Here is a 19,576-nt window from a genome sequence, read left to right as displayed (position 1 = left end):
GCACATACGCTCATTTTCGATTGAAAAACTCTATAAAGAAATAGAAGCAAAGTTGAAACTCAAAAGAAGCACCCGTTGGCCTATCAGCGCCCCTGGTTTCACTTTGCTTGGCTTTGCCTTGGATAATGATGCTGAGCGGGGTATACAAGGGTGGGCTAGTCACGGAGAGGGCACAAATTGGGTGCCATCATCTTGAAAACATGTAGCACTCATGCTCCACCACAAACGCTAAAGGCCAGGGGTACACCAGAGCCGTGACCCGACAAATGCGCGCACGACAAAAGTGTGGCGATAAAATCGCGGCGATAAAATCGCGACGTCATACACGCGCCCACAACAACGTGCCGACAAAACCGCGCCCACAAAAGCGCGATTTAAGTTAAGGTAATGGAAGCGCGATTTAAGTTAAGGTAAGGGTTAGGGTTAGGGTTAGGGTTAGGTTCAGGGTTAGGTTTAGGGTTAGGTTCAGGGTTAGGTTCAGGGTTAGATTTAGGGTTAGGTTCAGGGTTAGGGTTAGGTTTAGGGTTAGGTTCAGGGTTAGGTTACTTATTACTTGTTTGTTGAAGGCGCACTTTTGTCAGCGTGCTGTTGGCGCGTTTCTGCGCTCATTCATTGGCGCGATTTTGAACTCGCGGTTTTCTCACCATGGTTTCATCGGTCGCGGTTTTGTTGAGCGCGCATTTGTCAGGGAACTCACCAGAGCAATCTTTCTTAGATGAGTCTGTGTTTTCCATTGTAAAACAGCAGTTATATTTTCATCTATTTGTGTTTTCCGGCAGCAATGTTTTCAGTCAATCCTTGTGCTAGATAGTAAACTGTTCTGACCCCCCTCATCCCACACCAACACACACTCCGAGCCAAAGATAAGTTACGGCATTTAATTAACAGACAGACAGGTCCTTGGCAGCAAACCGGCACAGGCAATCTTGGGCAGCAATCCAGCACAGATAAGGCTTGGCAGCAATCCAGCCTGCCAAGCTCACAAATATGTTCTCCGACATTCGTTCCTGTGTTGACTTCTGCAAGAGGGGCGTGTGCACAAGCAGTCTTTTTATAGTCTGGAGAGGAGCCTAATGACCACCAGCTGAGTGCAATTACCTCCTGTAACTGCGCAACTGTTCCTTATGCCTATTAGCTCTCCGGTGCCGGGCATCCAGGAACAACTCACTGCTGGCATCCGGCTCACTCTCCCTTGCCTCCTCCCCACTGGTCCAAGGCTCAGGTGCCTCTTGGTGGCCAACCAGCCTCTCTGCGCCCTGCTCGGAGTCAGAACCCTGTCCAGGGTCCTCCACATCCTCGAGAGCCGACTCATAGGGCCCCTCGCTGTCGGAGTCTGGTGGCAGCTCCAATGGCTCCTGCTGGGCCACAACAGTAAACATTGGCTAGCTGCTAAAGCAAACATCCAAGCAAATGTCCTTGCACTTCAGCCATATTTCTTTCTTGCAGATTACCTGTTTCCTGCCATTTGTTTTGCTGACAAGCATTTCTCGGCCACCTTGGTCATAGGAAATCAACCTGAAAGAAGAACTTAAATGGCCTCATTAGTGAGATAGCTTCTTGAAATTCTGCAGAAGGGTCTGCAGAGTGGGGTCAACAAAGTCAAAATGGTGGGTGGTGATTGGCTCAAAGTCACCCAACCATCTTTCATGCTTAAGGCGGGACTAGAACTCCTGGTTTCTCAGGCAGCAACTTAACCACTACACCGCTGGCCTCTCTCGGCTGCACTGAATTCCTTGGGTAAAATAGAAGAAGTAGTTTCAAAAGAGATCTTGCTAGGAAGAAGATCAAATCAAACCTCAAATGATTAGTTAGGAAGGTTCTCACTTAGTTTTGCCATTGGCTAGTGATATAATAGAAGTTTTGGGTCAAATACAAAAAAAAAAACCCCACACCAATTCATGGAACAAACCTTCCTTGATCTCATTCTGAAACTGGAGTTGATTACATTTGGTTTTTCCTCCCCAGATAAAATAAACCAGGGAGGGAAAAAGGAATCCTTTTTTTTAAATTTTGTCCAGAATTGGAAGAGGTGGTGAACGCACCAAAACAGTGAGCAACACCTGGATGGAGGCTGGAAAAGTCTGTTTTCCTAAGAAATATCACAGGCAGCTTCAGCAACAGCATCTGGAGGAAAAGCAAAAGACAAAGCCACCTGCCACCTCTCTACACTGGCTTCTCTTCTTTCTGTTGCTGCCATCTTCCTCATCCTGCCTCGGTCCTGCTCCCATGCCCACCAACGAGAGTGGAGAAATCACCGTAAGTCAAACCTGAAGCGACTGAAACCTGGGGAGTTGTAGCATCCCAACCTTGGCAAATTTAAGACATCTGGACTTCAACTCCCAACATTTCCCATCCAGCTGCAGGAGTCGAAGCCCATACATTTTTAAGTTGTCAAGGTTGAGAAAACCTGTTCTAAAAAAATGGGTGCTCCTCAGGGGTGGGTTTCAAAAATTGTTCAAACCTACTCTGTGGGTGTGGCCTCCTTTGTGGGAGTGGCTTGCCGCCCATGTGACTGGATGGGAGTGGCTTGCCGCCTATGTGATCGGATATGAAGATGCCAACGACACTTGTCAGAACCACCTTAAACTACCTCACACACAGCACTGGCATGCATAAGAATATGATGTAAACTTGTTTTTTAAAAGGCATCTTTGGTTTGCGTTAAAACAACTTCAACACACGCAATGTTCTGATTGCACCAAAAACACAGTAGTCATCCTTACCTTTCACAGAGGCACTGAGTTTTATAAATATGAGCATGATAGTGTAGAATAATCATATCCAAGGACCAGTGGTGGGTTTCAAAATTTTTTGGAAGCTCTTCTGTAGGTGTGGCCTGCTTTCCGGGTCCACTGGTGGAACCTCTTCTAACCGGTTCGGTAGATTTGACGAACTGGTTCTACCGAATAGGTGCGAACTGGTAGGAACCCACCTCTGGTGCTCGTACAATGTGGAAAAGCCAAGCCAGCTTTGTGCTTCATCTCTTCTCAAGGTGGTTTGGGAACATTGATTAGAGTGTTTCTCAACCTCAGGAACTTTAAATATGGACTTCAACTCCCAGAATTCCCTAAACGCCAGACTTTCTGGGGAATTCTGGAAACTGAAGTGTATCTGTCTCAAGGTTGCTGGGACTGAGAATCACAGGGTTAAGAGAGTTGGCTTTCATTAAAAGTAGTGAGATTTTTCTCCCTTGAGAGCATCTTAAAATCAAATTAAAAGCCCAGTTGTTTGATAAATTAAAAACCTGGCATCTCACATATTAAATGGAAACTCTAAGAAATGAAAAATCAACAACTTTGTACAGAAAAGCATTCCAAAAACCTGGCTAAATCTTTCAAGGGCTTGGGCAAAATGCAGAACCTGCAATTTTGCAGCTAGGTATTTGAGAATTGGCCCCCTTTAATTTAGTGGTTTTTCTTCTGTGTAGGCAAAATAGCAGTATAAAACGGGAACAAATTAGTTTAGAGAGGCCCAGTTTAAGAAATGTATAATTCTCAGGAGTATAGGTGAGGATTATAGTACCTCATGTTTGCTATTGATTCTCTTTGTTTAGGAGTGGTTGATACATTATGGATACCTTCCACCAGCTGATCCTACTACAGGCCAACTACAAACTTGGGAAGCTGTGACAACAGCCCTTCATGTGATGCAACGTTTTGCTGGCATTGCAGAAACTGGGATTCTAGGTATAATGAAACCGAGAGATGTTAGTATTTTGCTTGTTCTCCTTGGGGATCCATGGTTTTGCAATGGATCTCTCTATCAACCCATAAATGAGAGAGGACAGTCCAACCTTCTGAACTTCAGTGAAAGATAGCAATAGCAGTTAGACTTATATACCGCTTCATAGGGCTTTCAGCCCTCTCTAAGCGGTTTACAGAGTCAGCATATTGCCCCCAAAGTCTGGGTCCTCATTTCACCCACCTCAGAAGGATGGAAGGCTGAGTCAACCTTGAGCCGGTGAGATTAGAACCGCTGAACTGCAGATAACAGTCAGCTGAAGTGGCCTGCAGTATTGCACCCTAACCACTGCGCCACCATGCTATGGTGGCACCCTTGAGAGACCCAGACACTTCCTGAATATATTCAGTGAAGAAGGAGGACTGAGTTTATACTTCTAGACAAAATTACAATAGTGGGTTTTCCATGGTGGGTTCTAAAATGAAATAAAATGAGGGAAACTATCCGGAAAAAATTATATGCATTAGTCTGTTAAGAAACAGATATCTTTGCCAGCTGTGACTCCATGGGGTGTAGTATTAATGCCTCGCCTAGGATTAGGGTTCATGTTTCATATACTGCTTTACATTTTCAGAATGTATTGATTTATTATTAATGTAAAAACTGCTGGTGACCTTCTACCACTGCACCATAGAGAGTGTTTTAACTTACTGCACCTGTATATGGTTTGCCAATTGCACAGAGGCAGATTGGACAGGGCTCCAAAGGGTTAATACCATTGCCCAGAGGATCATGGATTGCCCTCTCCCCTCTTTGGAAGAGCTTTATAGCTCCCACTGCCTTAAGAAAGTTCAAAACTTTCTTCAAGATCCATCTCATCCTGGGCCCCCCCTTTTTTTAACTATTACCATCTGGCAGACGGTACAGGATAATAAAAACAAGGACAAATAGGCTGAAAAGCAGCTTCTATCCCAGGGCAGTAGCTGTGTTGAATTCTACTGTATAGTGCAATATTAATGCAATATCGGGTTTTCAATTTCAATTATATAGCTTGTGAAGGATGTGTGTTTATGTTTTTATGTTTTTATTTTTATAGTTATAATGTACACTGAAGATGGCATTTAATTTCATTGTATGATGTGCAATGACAATAAACTAAGCTAAACTAAGCTAAACTAAACCAAACCAAACCAAACCAAACCAAACCAAACCAAACTAATTAAATTTATATGCCACCCATCTCACGGCTGGAGGTGACTCTGCAGAATCAGTGCATTTCAGGTCAAAGGACCCTTTGATGCCATCAGAGATTTAGGTTTCAGCCTTTATGCTAATGAAACTGGCCCCAACATTGCCTGTTTCAGTGGTGGGTTTCAAAAATTGTTCTAGCCTACTCTGTGGGCTTGCCGCCCATGTGACCGGATGTGAAGATGCCGACGACACTTGTCAGAACCACCTTAAATTACCTCACACACAGCACTGGCATGCATAAGAATATGATGTAAACTTGTTTTTTAAAAGGCATCTTTGGTTTCCGTTAAAACAACTTCAACACACGCAATGTTCTGATTGCACCACAAACGCAGTAGTCATCCTTACCTTTCACAGAGGCGCTGAGTTTTATAAATATGAGCATGATAGTGTAGAATAATCATATCCAAGGACCAGTGGTGGGTTTCAAATTTTTTTGGAACCTCTTCTGTAGGTGTGGCCTGCTTTCCAGGTCCACTGGTGGAACCTCTTCTAACCAGTTCGGTAGATTTGACCAACTGGTTCTACCGAATAGATGCAAACTGGTAGGAACCCACCTCTGGCCTGTTTCCAAGAAATTGAGGCAAGGCAAGATGAAAGAGACAGGGCAAGGACCGAAAGTTTAAATTTTTCTGAGCTTTTTCCGTTCTCTTCCCTTGAATTCTTGCAGATGATGCCACAAGGAGTCTGATCCGGATGCCCCGCTGTGCCTTACCTGATATTATGCCCAACTCCCCCCCAGAGCTTTCTTTAAAAGAGAGTGCAAGGAAGAAGCGATGGCAAAGGAGAAAAAGTCGGGGGAGGCCCAGTGCTGGTTCAGTTTGGACTAAAAGAAACATCTCCTGGAAGTAGGTATACACATGTAGGCCTAATGCAATGTTTCTCAACCTTGGCAACATTAAGAAGGGTGGATTCCAACTCCCAGCATCCCCCAGCCAGCATAACTGGAGTTAAAGTCCACCCATCTTAAAGTTGCCAAGGTTGAGCAACACTAACTTGGTGGGAAATTAGATCGAGAAAAGAATTGTACCTTGTAAAAACACCGTCGTTCAGTGCCAGCGTTCAGACAACTAGGCTAACATGGAAATGGGTAGCTTCTGGTTTATTGTGATTAGACGAACCTAGCAATGGAGTCTGTTAGCTAAGTGAATCCGGGCATCTTGTTAAGCCTTTATAAAGTCTATTTGTTTTGAGTGAAGTGTGTTATGGGAAGCCAAGTATTGTGTTTCATTAAACCTAGTTTAGGATACAATCCAATATTTTGACTACTCCACCAGAGTGGCACAGCATGATTAAAAGGTTCTTGAAGGAACCAGTTTTCTGGATTTGCAGAATGCCCTTCACCATAAATGAAGCAAATGTCCTTGGTTGACACTACATTCTCAGTCCCCCCCAAAACTAAACTTCAATTTAGTATGCTTTAGGAAAGCAAATTGTATTCCTGTTGCTTTCACCTGCAGATTTTATTTTTCTCATAGGGTGAAGAGCTACCCCCAAAGAGCTCGTCTCAGCCGAGAGACGATGCGAGTATTGATCTATTATGCCCTAAAGGTTTGGAGTGAAGCTATACCATTAACCTTTCATGAGGTTGGCGGCCACACTGCTGACATCTCTGTGGAGTTCCTCCAGCTGGATCACCATGACAGTTATCCTTTTGATGGACCTGGTGGGATGGTGGCCCATGCTTTCTTTCCTGGAGACCCCCAGAGGGCTGGCACTGTCCATTTTGATGGGGATGAAGAATGGACTTTCCGCTCACCAGGTGATTTGATTTTCAGGAGTAGTGGAGGAGTTAAGAACTGTAAACCTGTTCAAGTGTTTGCCTGACTGCCATGGAAGGCTCACATTGGATGTAGAATGAGGGCATGCATAGAATCCTGCCCTTGTCTTCTCATATTACAGCACTTTTATCTAATGGTCTGAAGGTCAACTATACTAGCCTTGGCTTGAATGTGAGTACACCCTCTGAGGGACCTGAAGGCTGCATGTCCTTTTCTCCCCCCATGCTGACCTCTCTATGAGTTCAAGTGAATGCCAAAAAGGAGCTACAATGAACTGAGGAGGAGGAGGCTTTGCTGAATTTGTGACATAGAGGTAGGGCAACTGTTCTGACCCCCTCCTCCGTCCAGTAATGAATGCTGAGACAAGCTTAACTGGAATGTCCTTTAATAGCAAAACCTCGGTGGCTGAAAGCCAAGCAAAACAAACAGATAAGGACCTTGGCAGCAACTCAGACAAACTCAGGCAGCAATAAACACAGATAAGGCTTGGCAGCAATCCAGCCTGCCAAGCTCCCAGTACTGTCCTCCAACATTCAATCCTGCGTTGACTTCTGCAAAGACAGCCGTGTGCACAAGTAGCTTTTTATAGTCTGGAGAAGAGCCTAATGACCACCAGCTGAGTATAATCACCTCCTGTAATTGCGTAATTGTTCCTGATGCCTAGTAGCTCTTCGATGGCGTGCATCCAGGAACAACTCACTGCTGGCCTCCGGCTCACTCTCCCTTGTCTCCTCCTCACTGGTCCAAGGCTGAGGTGCCTCCTGTGGCCAACCAGCCTCTCTGCACCCTACTCGGAGTCAGAACCCTGTCCAGGGTCCTCCACATTCTCCAGAGCCGACTCAGAGCGCCCCTCGCTGTCGGAGTCTGGTGGCAGCTCCAACGGCTCCTGCTGGGCTGCAACAGGCAACCATCAAACGGGGGGGGAAAAGGAACAGTAAAGGCAACATACACATTCCCTAATGCATTTTATGATGTGATGTAAACACATATCATTTATGATATGATGATCTCCTCACTATTTCATCTTTTTGGATAGCGCTCTTTCACCCTAGCCCAAGAAGAATTTGTCTTTCTGATTTCATGTGGGGAAGATTTGGTGGAAACCAGTGTTGAAAAACAAAAAGTGAAAATGAAACTATTGTGTTAGTCTGGCCCATTTGACTTTTCCTCCATCCACTAAGCAGGCTGAGAATCTTGTATCCAAAGATTCACCCTCTGACGCAACCGGGTCCCGTCATCTAGGATGGAGACCTAGGTTTAACTTTTAGGGCAAATCCAGTTCTCTGCTCTGGAGGACCTAATGGCTGAAATTTGAGAACCGTAGGAGAGGAGAATCTATGGAGTTTCTCAGTCATCCAGGTTAAAGTTGTTTCAAAAGTTCTTTTTCAAAAGGTAACTGGGATTTCTTTGTTTTTTCTTGAAGACGTTTCACTTCTCACCCAAGAAGCTTCTTCAGCTTCTTCACCCAAGTACTGAAAACATTTCTTGGATGAGAAACAAAACACCTTCAAGGAAAAACAAAGGAAGCCCAGGTATAGGAGCCATTTTAAGAGGAGGCAGCTATTATGCATAGGTACTTTTTTTATTCCTAATCTGGACTGAGCATTGTTCACAGCTCTCAAGATGCCATCAAAGATTCAACAAAGTGTGGACACATTACTTTGTAGGAAATGATTGGACAGGATTATATTTTTGCTGTCCTTCTGATTCTGTGCTGTGCTATTTGTGATTCCTTCTCTTATTTTGTAGACTCAGTCTGGATGCTCAACCAGTGATTTTTTATTGTTTGACAGATGACTTTGGCACCGACCTTTTTGCTGTAGCCATTCATGAGTTTGGGCACAGTCTTGGCTTAGTACATTCATCTTCCAAGCACTCAATTATGTACCCATATTACCGAGGACCGGTAGGAGACCCATTGCAATACCAGCTGCATATGGAGGATCATGCTGAAATCCAGAAGTTTTACGGTAAGTGCAATGACATGGCATTTTAAATAATCAATAAGATCGCACAGATTAGGCCTCCTCCGGATTCCATCTGCCAGCCAATGTCGGCTGGCGACCCCCCGAGGAAGGGCCTTCTCTGTAGCTGCTCCGGCCTTATGGAACGGTTCCACCACAAAACCGCGTTCGACTAAAGCGCGCTCAACGAAACCGCGTAGCTGACGTCATCACAGTGCGACAAAAAAAGCACGCTGCGACCGCTAAAGCTAAAATTAAACCCTAAACCTAAACCTAACCCCCCTAAACCTAATCCTAAACCTAATCCTAAACCTAACCCTTAACCTAACCCTAAACCTAACCCTTAACCTAACGCTTAACCTAACGCTAACCCTTAACCTAACCCTAAACCTAACCCTAACGCTTAACCTAACCCTAACCCTAACCCTAACCCTAACCCTTAACCTAACCCTAAACCTAACCCTAAACCTAACCCTTACCTTAACGTGAATCGGCTTGCTTTCAAAGCGCTATTTAAAGCGCCCTTTTTTCTCCGCAGTCGCTGTTGTCGCCCTGCTGATGACGTCAGCGACGCAGTTTAATCGGGCGCGCTTTAGTGGAGTGCGGTTTTGTCGTGCCACGTATGGAACGATCTCCCCGTGGAGATCCAGACCCTTACTACTCTCCCGGCCTTCCGCAAAGCAATTAAGACCTGGCTCTTCCAGCAGGCCTGGGGCTGTTGATTTATCCAGCCCCATTTTATGTTATGAATGTTGTGTGATTTTAATGTTTGTACTTTTTAATTTTTATATGTTCCCCTCCCTTCTTTTTCTGTAAGCCGCCCTGAGTCTTTTGAGAGTGGGCGGCATACAAGTCCTAATAAACTCACAAAAACAAACTCATGGCTGGGGGGGGGGGAGTTTCAACCTATTCTCAACCTGAAGGAAGAACAAGAAGCAATGGAGGGAAACTAATTAAGGAGAGAAGCAACCTAGAACTAAGGAGAAATTTCCTAACAGTGAGAACAATTAATCAGTGGAATAACTGTACCTATAGAAATTGCTCCATCACTGGAGGTTTTAAAAAGAGATTGGACAATCATTTGTCTGAAATAATACAGGTTGTCCTTCTTGAGCAGGGGATTGGACTAGAAAACCTCCCAGGTCCCTTTCAATTCTGTCATTCTGCCTTCTGAGTTAAGACCTTGCCCGAGTCCTTTGGATCAGGCAGACTTTCTCGACTTGGTCAAATAGATGCAATGGACTTTAACTCCTATTAATATCCACCAGCAACAGGCTTGACATCTAAGAACTCAGATAAAATACAAACCCAAAATCTTTCTACTGGGAATAATCAAAGGGAAATATACAAAGAAAATAAAGTACATATTAACACATATGCTAACTACAGCTAGAACAGCATTTGCCCAATGCTGGAAACAAAATAATACTCCCTCGGATGAATTAGTGATTAAAAAAACTTTGGATTGTGCAGAGATGGACAAATTAACACTGAAATTAAAAGATAAGAGTCGGAATATTATGAAATTTGGAACAATTGGTATAAATGGTTGCAAAACAGGAACAAAATTAATTAAGCCAAAAAACAATATATATAAATATATATAGAACTGTGTATAAAGGTGGGTAAATATAGAAGCGAAATATTATATACTTGTACAGGTATGATGACATAACAATGTTGATGTAATGACTGTAAGGTGTTGTAGAAGGGAAAAAATAATTTTAAAAAATCTGTCGTTAAGAACTCTGATAAAGACCAGATAAAGGAGATGTACTGCAATTTGTTTTAAAAAAAATTAAAAAATCTTATGAGAATAGCTAACTCTGAAGGTATTGCTTTGCGTATACAACCCACTCTTTAATCTGTGGATGGTGAAATGGTGAACAAGAACTGTGTGGTTCCCCCCCCACCCCACTACTTTTAATGTAAATTCATTATTTTAATATCCTTGATTCATATAATAATTAGTTATGAAGTAATAGAATGAATAATATTCATACTCATTATCAAAGTTGTTTGTAAGGTCAATCAACCAAGTTCCCATATTTGCTGTAGAATCACATTCAAATAGACAGTGGCTCATCACTCTATGTAAACATGTCGCTATCAGTTCTGGAATGGGTCCACCGCTTTTAATGAGGGACTGTGTGTTTGTGTATGAATGTGGGGTGTGGAGTGTCTGTATTTGACCAAGCAGATTGACAAAGTTCAATAGCCTTCAGTCTAATTTGCATTGGCCTTCTTTTCAACATTTGTCTGAACTGTCTATTCCAGGGCTGGGTTCCTGCCAGTTCTAACCTCTTCTATAGAAGAGGTTCCACAAATCTACAGTGCCGTTTAGAACCGGTTCCAGCTCCCTCCTGCCACCCGTCCGCACATCATCAAGATGAAGAGCGAGAGGAGGAATTCTGGGAGTTGAAGTCCACAAGTCTTAAAGCTGTCAAGTTTGAACACCCATGATTTTTTTTTTCTAAAGGGTTAGGGATGCAAGGGCCTTGTAACTTGACAGCTTTAAGACTTGCGTGCTTCAAATGCCAACATTTTGGTTGCTAAGCAAGAGCGTTGTTAAGTGAGTTTCACCACATTTTACAAGTTGGCCATGCCTACCCAGTCACATGGCTGGCAAGCCACTCCCACCCAGTCACATGGCCAGCAAGCCACTCCCATAAAGCAGGCAACACCTACAGAAGCGGTTCTAAAAAAATTTGAAACCCACCACCGGCTCTGTTCCCATTTTCTTCAATGTCTGCTATCAAAATTCTTCATTTCCCTTAATACATTTCCTTTGTTTCTCTCCTTTTTTTAACCAGGGAGTAAAGTTTTGCATTCTACAGAGAAGCATGACGTAACCACTCCATTGCCAGGCCTTCTCTCCTTATCACAGAGTTTCCCTGCAGTCAGGTTAGGTGACCAGTCTTTATACTGTTCATTTGAGAAGGGTAAACCAAGGTATATTTTTGATAGCTTCTGCACGGATCTGTTGGATGATCCCAGCTTCGGCTCCTCTGCAGCATCGGGTAAAAGATTCTATAGAAAGATGTAGATTAGACTTATGCATCATGTTAAGCACTGGATTGTCTGACCATGATCTATTGAACAAGCAACAATTATCGGGTTTTAGACAGCACGCTAAGTCCTAACCCAGCCATAATTTAGAAACCACAATGGTCTGCATATCTATGCACCATTTCTCTGTATCTTAAATATTTCTGTGATTGTAGGCACTAATGTTACAATTCTTTGCCTCAAATGTGTTTTACTATAGTTAATACGGGGCTAATTTGTAGAGATTCAGAGGTAACAGTGAAGTTACCTAGTTATTTATACTAGAGCTGTCAAGTAGGGCGACCAATAGGAATGCTTAGAGAGCCCGCGCTCAGCCAGCCATGCCTTAGCCAATCAGGCGCGGCTGAGCTGTTGCCGGCTGCCAGTCGTAAATCGAGGACTTGCGGCCAGTCGTAAGTAGAGGACTCAGCACTTATTTATAAATAAAAGTTGCTATCATTGTTAATATGGTCAATAACTTCTGTCTTTGTCTAACAAAGCAGTTTATATTTAAGCAAATGACACTTCCTAATGCCAGGATAGCATATTATATTAGATTAAGACTGAAGAAATCAGGTTATAATCCCAATTTAGCCATGATGCTCACAAAGGCACTTATACGGTGGGCATATGACCCTCTTTTGAGTTTGATATTTCAGCTTAATAAGCCAAGATGTAAGTAAGGTATTCTGACCACCGAAATAGGGTTTTGTTTTTCCATCCATTATGGCAAACAAACTAGGAAACCAAGCACTAAACATATTTTCTCCTTTGGTTAAAAAATGGGGTCTAGACCTGACTAATGATACCAGAACAAGCCTAGCTATTAAATCTGAAGCTGTTGAAGCCAAAGTGCTTTGAATGAAAGAGGGAACTAGTCAAATTCAGGTGAGATGCAGAAATGACTTCTGCCACTCAGCCTGATTCAATGTTGGGGGAAGGATAATGTGGGAATGTGATATTCATGTATTCTGCCTTGGTTTGTCTAGAGCAGTGTTTCTCAACCATGGCGACTTTAAGTCCTGTGGACCTCAACTCCCAGAATCCCCCAGCCAGCTGTGCTTAAAGTCGCCAAGGACTTAAAGTCGCCAAGGTTGAGAAACACTGCTCTAGAGGGAGATTTAATGGATACACTCAAAATCTACTTCATAATAGAACAATACACATTACTACGTTGGGGTAAAATGTATTTTCACGCTGCTGACGACACCTCCTTTTCCCTCTCAAATGAAACCAACACAGCGTTTGGGAATCCCGCTGTCTAAGTTGTTGTTTTACCTCCTCACCCCCTCCCAATATCCTTGTTCCAGACCAGGAAAAGGATTTCCTGACCGATGTACCTCCAACATCGATGCTGTTGCTCAGATCCGAGGAGAAACGTTTTTTTTCAAAGGTTAGTTACCTTGAAGCAACTTCTTCTTCTCAGGGGGCACAAGAGAGGCACAAAAGTGCTGTTGTGGGGTGGGGTGCTGAGCACACAGTCAAGGGATTCAGGGTTAGCCTCCTCTTTTTCATATTAACAGACAGGGCAAAACCATGTCTGCCATACCATACCTGTTCTGAACCCCCTTGTTTCACACCAAAGCACACTCCGAGCCAGATATAAATTACAGCATTTAATTAACAGACAGACAGGTCCTTGGCAGCAACACAGCACAGACAAGCTTGGGCAGCAATAAAAACAGATAAGGCTTGGCAGCAATCCAGCCTGCCAAGCTCATACAAAGTTCTCCGACATTCGATTCTGTGTTGACTTCTGCAAAGAGGGCCGTGTGCACAAGTAGCCTTTTTATAGTCTGGAGAGGAGCCTAATGACCACCAGCTGAGTACAATCACCTCCTGTAATTGCGTAATTGTTCCTGACGCCTAGTAGCTCTTTGATGGCGTGCATCCAGGAACAACTCACTACTGGCTTCCGGCTCACTTTCCCTTGTCTCCTCCACACTGGTCCAGGGCTCAGGTGCCTCCTTGTGGCCAACCAGCCTCTCTGCACCCTGCTCGGAGTCGGAACCCTGTCCATGGTCCTCCACATCCTCCAAAGCCGACTCATAGGGCCCCTCGCTGTCGGAATCTGGTGGCAGCTCCAACGGCACCTGCTGGGCCACAACACATATCTAATTTTTTTAAACTTCAATCTTGTCTTCACTGACTTGCCTTTTTTAAAAGGAGCCCCAAACACCCCGTCTTTCTAATTCCTTTGATTATCTTTTTGTAATTCTCCCTTATCCTTTTTGAATGCCTTCCATGGGATCATATTCATTCACGCCATGCCCCAAAACACCTGCCAGGAAAGGTGGTCACCTTTTAGATGGAAATTAATCTTCTCCTCTTTTTTCCCCCCCATTCCTGCACTGGCGGCAGATCGGTACTTCTGGCGCCTGTCCCAGAGTCGGCATCTCACTTCTCCCCAACCGGCTGTGATCCCTCGTTTCTGGCGAGGGCTTCCTTCTGCTCTGCGCAAAGTGGACGCTGTTTATGAGAGACCTGCAGATCATCGCATCCTCTTCTTCAGTGGTGAGAAGATCACAAGTGAAAAGTGAGCTGGTCGAAGGCGGTAGGATGTCCTGTTCCAGTAAAATGCGACATGCTTTTGAGCCCATGGCTCCGGCAGATGTACGCAGTGCAGGACCAAGCACAGAAGAAGCGGACTTATTTAATTACTTTAAAGCAATTTGTGTGATTTTCAAACACAAAACACACACTCGTCGACTTTATAATCAACTGCAGGCCCAGACAAAACCTGCGGAATAAGAAGTGATTTGTTGTTTCATCTCACCTGCAAGTAGTCCTTGCTAGCTTAGTGGCCTTTTGAAACCTCACCCCGAAAATGATGGTTATAATCCGTTTGTTTGCAGTGTCCTGTAATCATGGTAACCTTGATTTACAATATTTTTGCTGGGAAATTGTGTTTACTTTTTCTTTCAGGCAAAAAAATGGTCTCTAGCGAACAACGGACTTCCTTTATAACCGCTGCACTCATTTAACAACTGCCACAAAAAAAGGTCATAAAATTGAGCCCAGTTACCTGCTTAAGGACATAAAGTCATAAAATTGAGCCCAGTTACCTGCTTAAGGACATAAAGTCATAAAATTGAGCCCAGTTACCTGCTTAAGGACATAAAGTCATAAAATTGAGCCCAGTTACCTGCTTAAGGACATAAGGTCATAAAATTGAGCACAGTTATCTGCTTAAGGACATAAGGTCATAAAATTGAGCCCAGTTACCTGCTTAAGGACATAAGGTCATAAAATTGAGCACAGTTATCTGCTTAAGGACATAAGGTCATAAAATTGAGCACAGTTATCTGCTTAAGGACATAAGGTCATAAAATTGAGCCCAGTTACCTGCTTAAGGACATAAGGTCATAAAATTGAGCCCAGTTACCTGCTTAAGGACATAAGGTCATAAAATTGAGCCCAGTTACCTGCTTAAGGACATAAGGTCACAAAATTGAGCCCAGTTACCTGCTTAAGGACATAATGTCATAAAATTGAGCCCAGTTACCTGCTTAAGGACATAAGGTCATAAAATTGAGCCCAGTTACCTGCTTAAGGACATAAGGTCATAAAATTGAGCCCAGTTACCTGCTTAAGGACATAAGGTCATAAAATTGAGCCCAGTTACCTGCTTAAGGACATAAGGTCATAAAATTGAGCCCAGTTACCTGCTTAAGGACATAAGGTCATACAATTGAGCCCAGTTACCTGCTTAAGGACATAAGGTCATACAATTGAGCCCAGTTACCTGCTTAAGGACATAATGTCATAAAATTGAGCCCAGTTACCTGCTTAAGGACATAATGTCATAAAAGTGAGCCCAGTTACCTACTTAAGGACATAAGGTCATAAAAGTGAGCCCAGTTACCTGCTTAAGGACCTGTCAGGGTTGCTTTGCAAGTTGACAGGACCATCATGATCAGTGGTGGGTTCCAGATCCCGGTGCAACCGGTACGGTGCAGTGGGGCCCAGCGTCCTCCATATGCATATGCACAGCACACGCGCACATGCGTCCTTACCTCCGCGACGCCTCCATGATGCTCCAGCTGCTCGGCGGAGCATTGCGCAGGTGTCGTACACTTCATGCGCAGAAGTGGAAGCGCCAAAGAGCTCAAATACAGGTAAGGAGCTTGGGCGGGTGGATGGGACCTCTGGAGCACCGTACCTAAACGGTACCCGGTGCTCCCGGCAGGCACCAGTACACCCATACAGGGGCGTACCACCTGCAACCCACCACTGACCATGATGTACAACAGTAATTGCAGGCTCAATTGTGGTTGTAAGTCGAGGACTACCTGCCCAGCATCTTTTGACTAAAGCCTGGTCGATCAGTTCCACTGAGAGGTACCACCAATAAGAGGCTCCAGTGCTGCCCCCCTTTCAAATTCTTCTAAAAATGAAAAACCTTTGCATCAGTGGGAGGTGGCACCACTAATCAATGAGGGCGAGGGGTACCATATTCCCTTGAACTGGCACTGCCCACCAGCAAATTACCATATTCTCAATTCATCTTCTATTTGCTGCTCTAAGCCAAAGGATTTAACTGCTCCCTCAACCCTTCCAGTTGCTGTCAATCTGACCCATCTCTTTTGAGACAAACGAGTATATGAGAGAGAGAGACCGCCTCCTGCCGATTACCTCCCATAGACCGATTAGATCTCACAGGTTAGGTCTCCTCCGGATTCCATCTGCCAGCCAATGTCGGCTGGCGACTCCCCAGGGGAGAGCCTTCTCTGTTGCAGCTCCAGCCCTCTGGAATGACCTCCCCGTGGAGATCCAGACCCTTACTACCCACCCGGCCTTCCGCAAAGCCACCAAGTCCCGGCTGCTCCAGCAGGCCGGGGGGCTTGTGAAACATCCAGCCCCACGGAAACTGTGAATGTTGCCTTTTTTTAAAGTGTTGTCTTTGTCTATTTATCCCCCTTCCCCTGTCTATTGTGAGCCGCCCGGAGTCCTTCGGGAGTGGGCGGCATACAAGACAAATAAACTAAACTAAACTATATTTTCATAGTTGAACCTTCCTCAAACTGTGTGTTTTCCAGAAACAGGACTTCAGCCTATCGGGTAATGCAGAGACATCTGAGAGGCGAAGACCATACTGCCAAAAAGCATCTTGCTTGGGGGGGAAATTATAGAAATGTAGATGCTAGGCTGATTATTTGCTTTGTGCTTATTATCTCCTTCTCGTTTTTGTTATTTAAATGAGGCCAGGAGCCTAGTGGCATTAAGGGAGATTATTTCAAGTTTCTATTGCATAGGGCAGGCAATCCTGAATTCATGGTTTCAATAACAAGTTATTTCTGTTGTTCATACCATTCTTTCTCACTCTCTCTCTCTCCTTTTCTGATTCAAGGACCTCTCTACTGGGTGTTCAAGGACAATGGTGTGGAGGAGGGTTATCCTCGCCCAATCACCGACTTTGGTTTGCCCCAAGGGGGCATCAGTGGTGCTTTCTCCTGGCCTTCAGACCACAAAACCTATTTCTTCAAGGGTGATCTTCACTGGTGCTATGATGAGACCACAAGGCACATAGAGGAAGTCTCCCCTCTCCTCCAGGAATCCTGGGAGCAGTTTTCCTCGTCTGTCGACTCAGTCTTGACTGAAAGTGATGGTGAGTTGGGCTGTGGCCCTCCAGGCTGATCTTGGGCTGACTCAGAAGTTTCATTGCACGTTGAACTGGGCACCTGGGAATGATGAAATGCCACCCGGCTCTCCAGTATATCCTGTCCTTTCAAGATAATGCAGAACATACAGGTATTTTGCACAGAAGGTGCTTGAAGGAATATCCCATTAAATAAAAGATCCTGATTTGCAGGTATGGGTGAAACACGGTTTATACCATCAGGGGTTGGTGGATACATTTGGAAGCATATTTTGAGCATCATCACAATATAAGGTGTATACTGGTGTGGCCAGTGCTAAAGCACCTGTTTAATAGAAGGCAAATGTCCCAGGAAGGATACCTAGGAAGCAATCCATGGCAAACCAACTTCTGAAAACCTTTGCCAAGAAAACTGTAGTGGCTTCTCCAGGCCTTCTCTGATAATCACACCCAACCCGGAGGAGGCCCAACCTGTGCGATCTTGTTGGTCATTGGGAGGTAAATGGCAGGAGGCGGTCTCTCAGGTAGCCAGGTCCTAAACCATGTAGAGCTTTAAAAGTAACGACTAGCACCTTGAAGCGTGTCCGGAGACCAATTGGGAGCCAGTGCAGCTCGCGGAGGATAGGTGTAACATGGATGTATCTAGATACACCCCATATCGCTCGCGCGGCTGCGTTCTGGACCAGCTGTAGTCTTCAAACACTCTTCAGGGGCAGCCCCATGTAGAGGGGCTTTTGCAATCTTCTGATCAGCAAAGTCAATGGGGAAGCCAGATTCACTGAACAACTATGTCACTAACGTCACAACTGCAGTGATTCAGTTAATATCTGTGCCAAGAAAGGCTGCAAAAATGGGGCAAAATTCACTTAACAACTGTCTCACCTAGCAACAAACGTTGGGATCAATTATGGTTGTAAGTTGAGGGCTACCTGTATCACTTCTGCTCCCTCTTCCAAACCATTCTGTACTGTGTATTATTTCAGGGACATTTCTTGGCCTTCTGCAACTTTGCATCAAACTATTGTTGCTGTCACTTCTCTGTCCTGCTGCAGGAACACTCTATGTTTTTAAGGGCCAACAGTATTGGAAGTTTGACCAGGAGACCCTGCAAGTCCAAGCAGGATATCCTCGTTCCATTGCCACCGATTGGCTGGATTGCACCGTCGAACCTCTCAAGATGACGACTACTAGCCCTTCGTTGGGAGTGAAACTTCCACCCAACCTCCGAGGCCCTCAGCTGAAAATTGAGGAACGTGTGTGTTTTTGTGCTGCTTTTTGTGCCATTCCTTCCACTTTGCTCAACGTTTTGCCCTTGGCTCTCCTGACGCTGCAAGGACTTGCCTAACGTGGATGAGGAATATCAACCCGGGATTGCCCCGTGTATTTCTCCGTGACCACAAGTTGAGGCACTATCTCAGATTATCACACTGGACATCTGTGGCTAGACAAAAAGAGAGCACTCCTGATGAGACTGAAAGTGACAAGCCCTTGAGATGCAGGCTGAGGTTGCCCATCCTTCAAGGACTGGTGGCCTCACTTTGCTAGAACAGGAGGGCATTCAAGTCCTAACATGTGGAGAAGTAGGAACATGAGCTTAAAATAGCAGTGTTTGTATAAAATTATGAAGGAGCTGGGAGATAGACACTACGTTATCAGAATGTCCAACCACAAGGCAAAAGAGCTTTAGTAGATTCAAGGTAATGGAAAATATGGAGCTCCTTTTTTATGGAAGGAACCAAAGATATCTGCTCCCTAACTGGCCAGTTCTCTTTATATTGTAAAAGTTCTCCTTGGGCAAAAGACGAAACTTGTTTAGGGAAGGAAGCAGTGAAGTCTTTCCTCCCCCACTTGTTTTTTTTTTTTTTAAACTTCCAGCAGGCGCAGGAAGGAGCTGTTGCTTTTGACACTGACTCCATCAGCCCAGCTGTGGAATGATGCAATCTTGCTTGTCAGGGCTTGTCAAGCTAATCAAGAAAGCTCCACTGCAGCCTAGAACTAGAAAGAGAAAGACAGATGATTGAAAGGTGAAGAATGCCTAGAGGGTGGATAAGAGCACGGCCTTTGCTGTTTAAAGCAGGCATGACAGATGGAGCCAGATCCAACCTACCAGGCAACTTTTGATAGAGTGTAGACCTGAATGGAAACTTAACATGCCTGAGACTAGACAGGTTTCGGTCCTTGCTTCCGGCCAAAAGCATATGCATAGACTCCCTGCGGGACATCTGCCTCCTTCGCTGTTCTTTTTTTCTTGT

At 44.5% G+C, this 19,576-nt stretch overlaps 1 protein-coding gene across 1 annotated transcript; it reads left to right on the top strand.

The window, feature by feature from the left end:
• The first annotated feature begins 3,631 nt into the window (after positions 1-3,631).
• LOC116517114 (matrix metalloproteinase-17-like) lies at positions 3,632-19,038 on the top strand. Its single transcript, XM_032229900.1, has 9 exons — positions 3,632-3,686; positions 5,603-5,780; positions 6,411-6,694; positions 8,507-8,683; positions 11,491-11,581; positions 13,036-13,118; positions 14,087-14,239; positions 17,076-17,333; positions 18,377-19,038. Exons 1-9 carry the CDS (start codon positions 3,647-3,649, stop codon positions 18,667-18,669), a joined length of 1,557 nt encoding a protein of 518 aa, XP_032085791.1. The 5' UTR covers positions 3,632-3,646; the 3' UTR covers positions 18,670-19,038.
• Positions 19,039-19,576: the final 538 nt, after the last annotated feature.

The sequence above is a fragment of the Thamnophis elegans genome, chromosome 13, assembly GCF_009769535.1.
Source record: "Thamnophis elegans isolate rThaEle1 chromosome 13, rThaEle1.pri, whole genome shotgun sequence".
NCBI lineage: Eukaryota > Metazoa > Chordata > Lepidosauria > Squamata > Colubridae > Thamnophis > Thamnophis elegans.
Note: the sequence above shows the minus strand (reverse complement) of the source record. Positions and strands in the feature narration are given on the sequence as shown.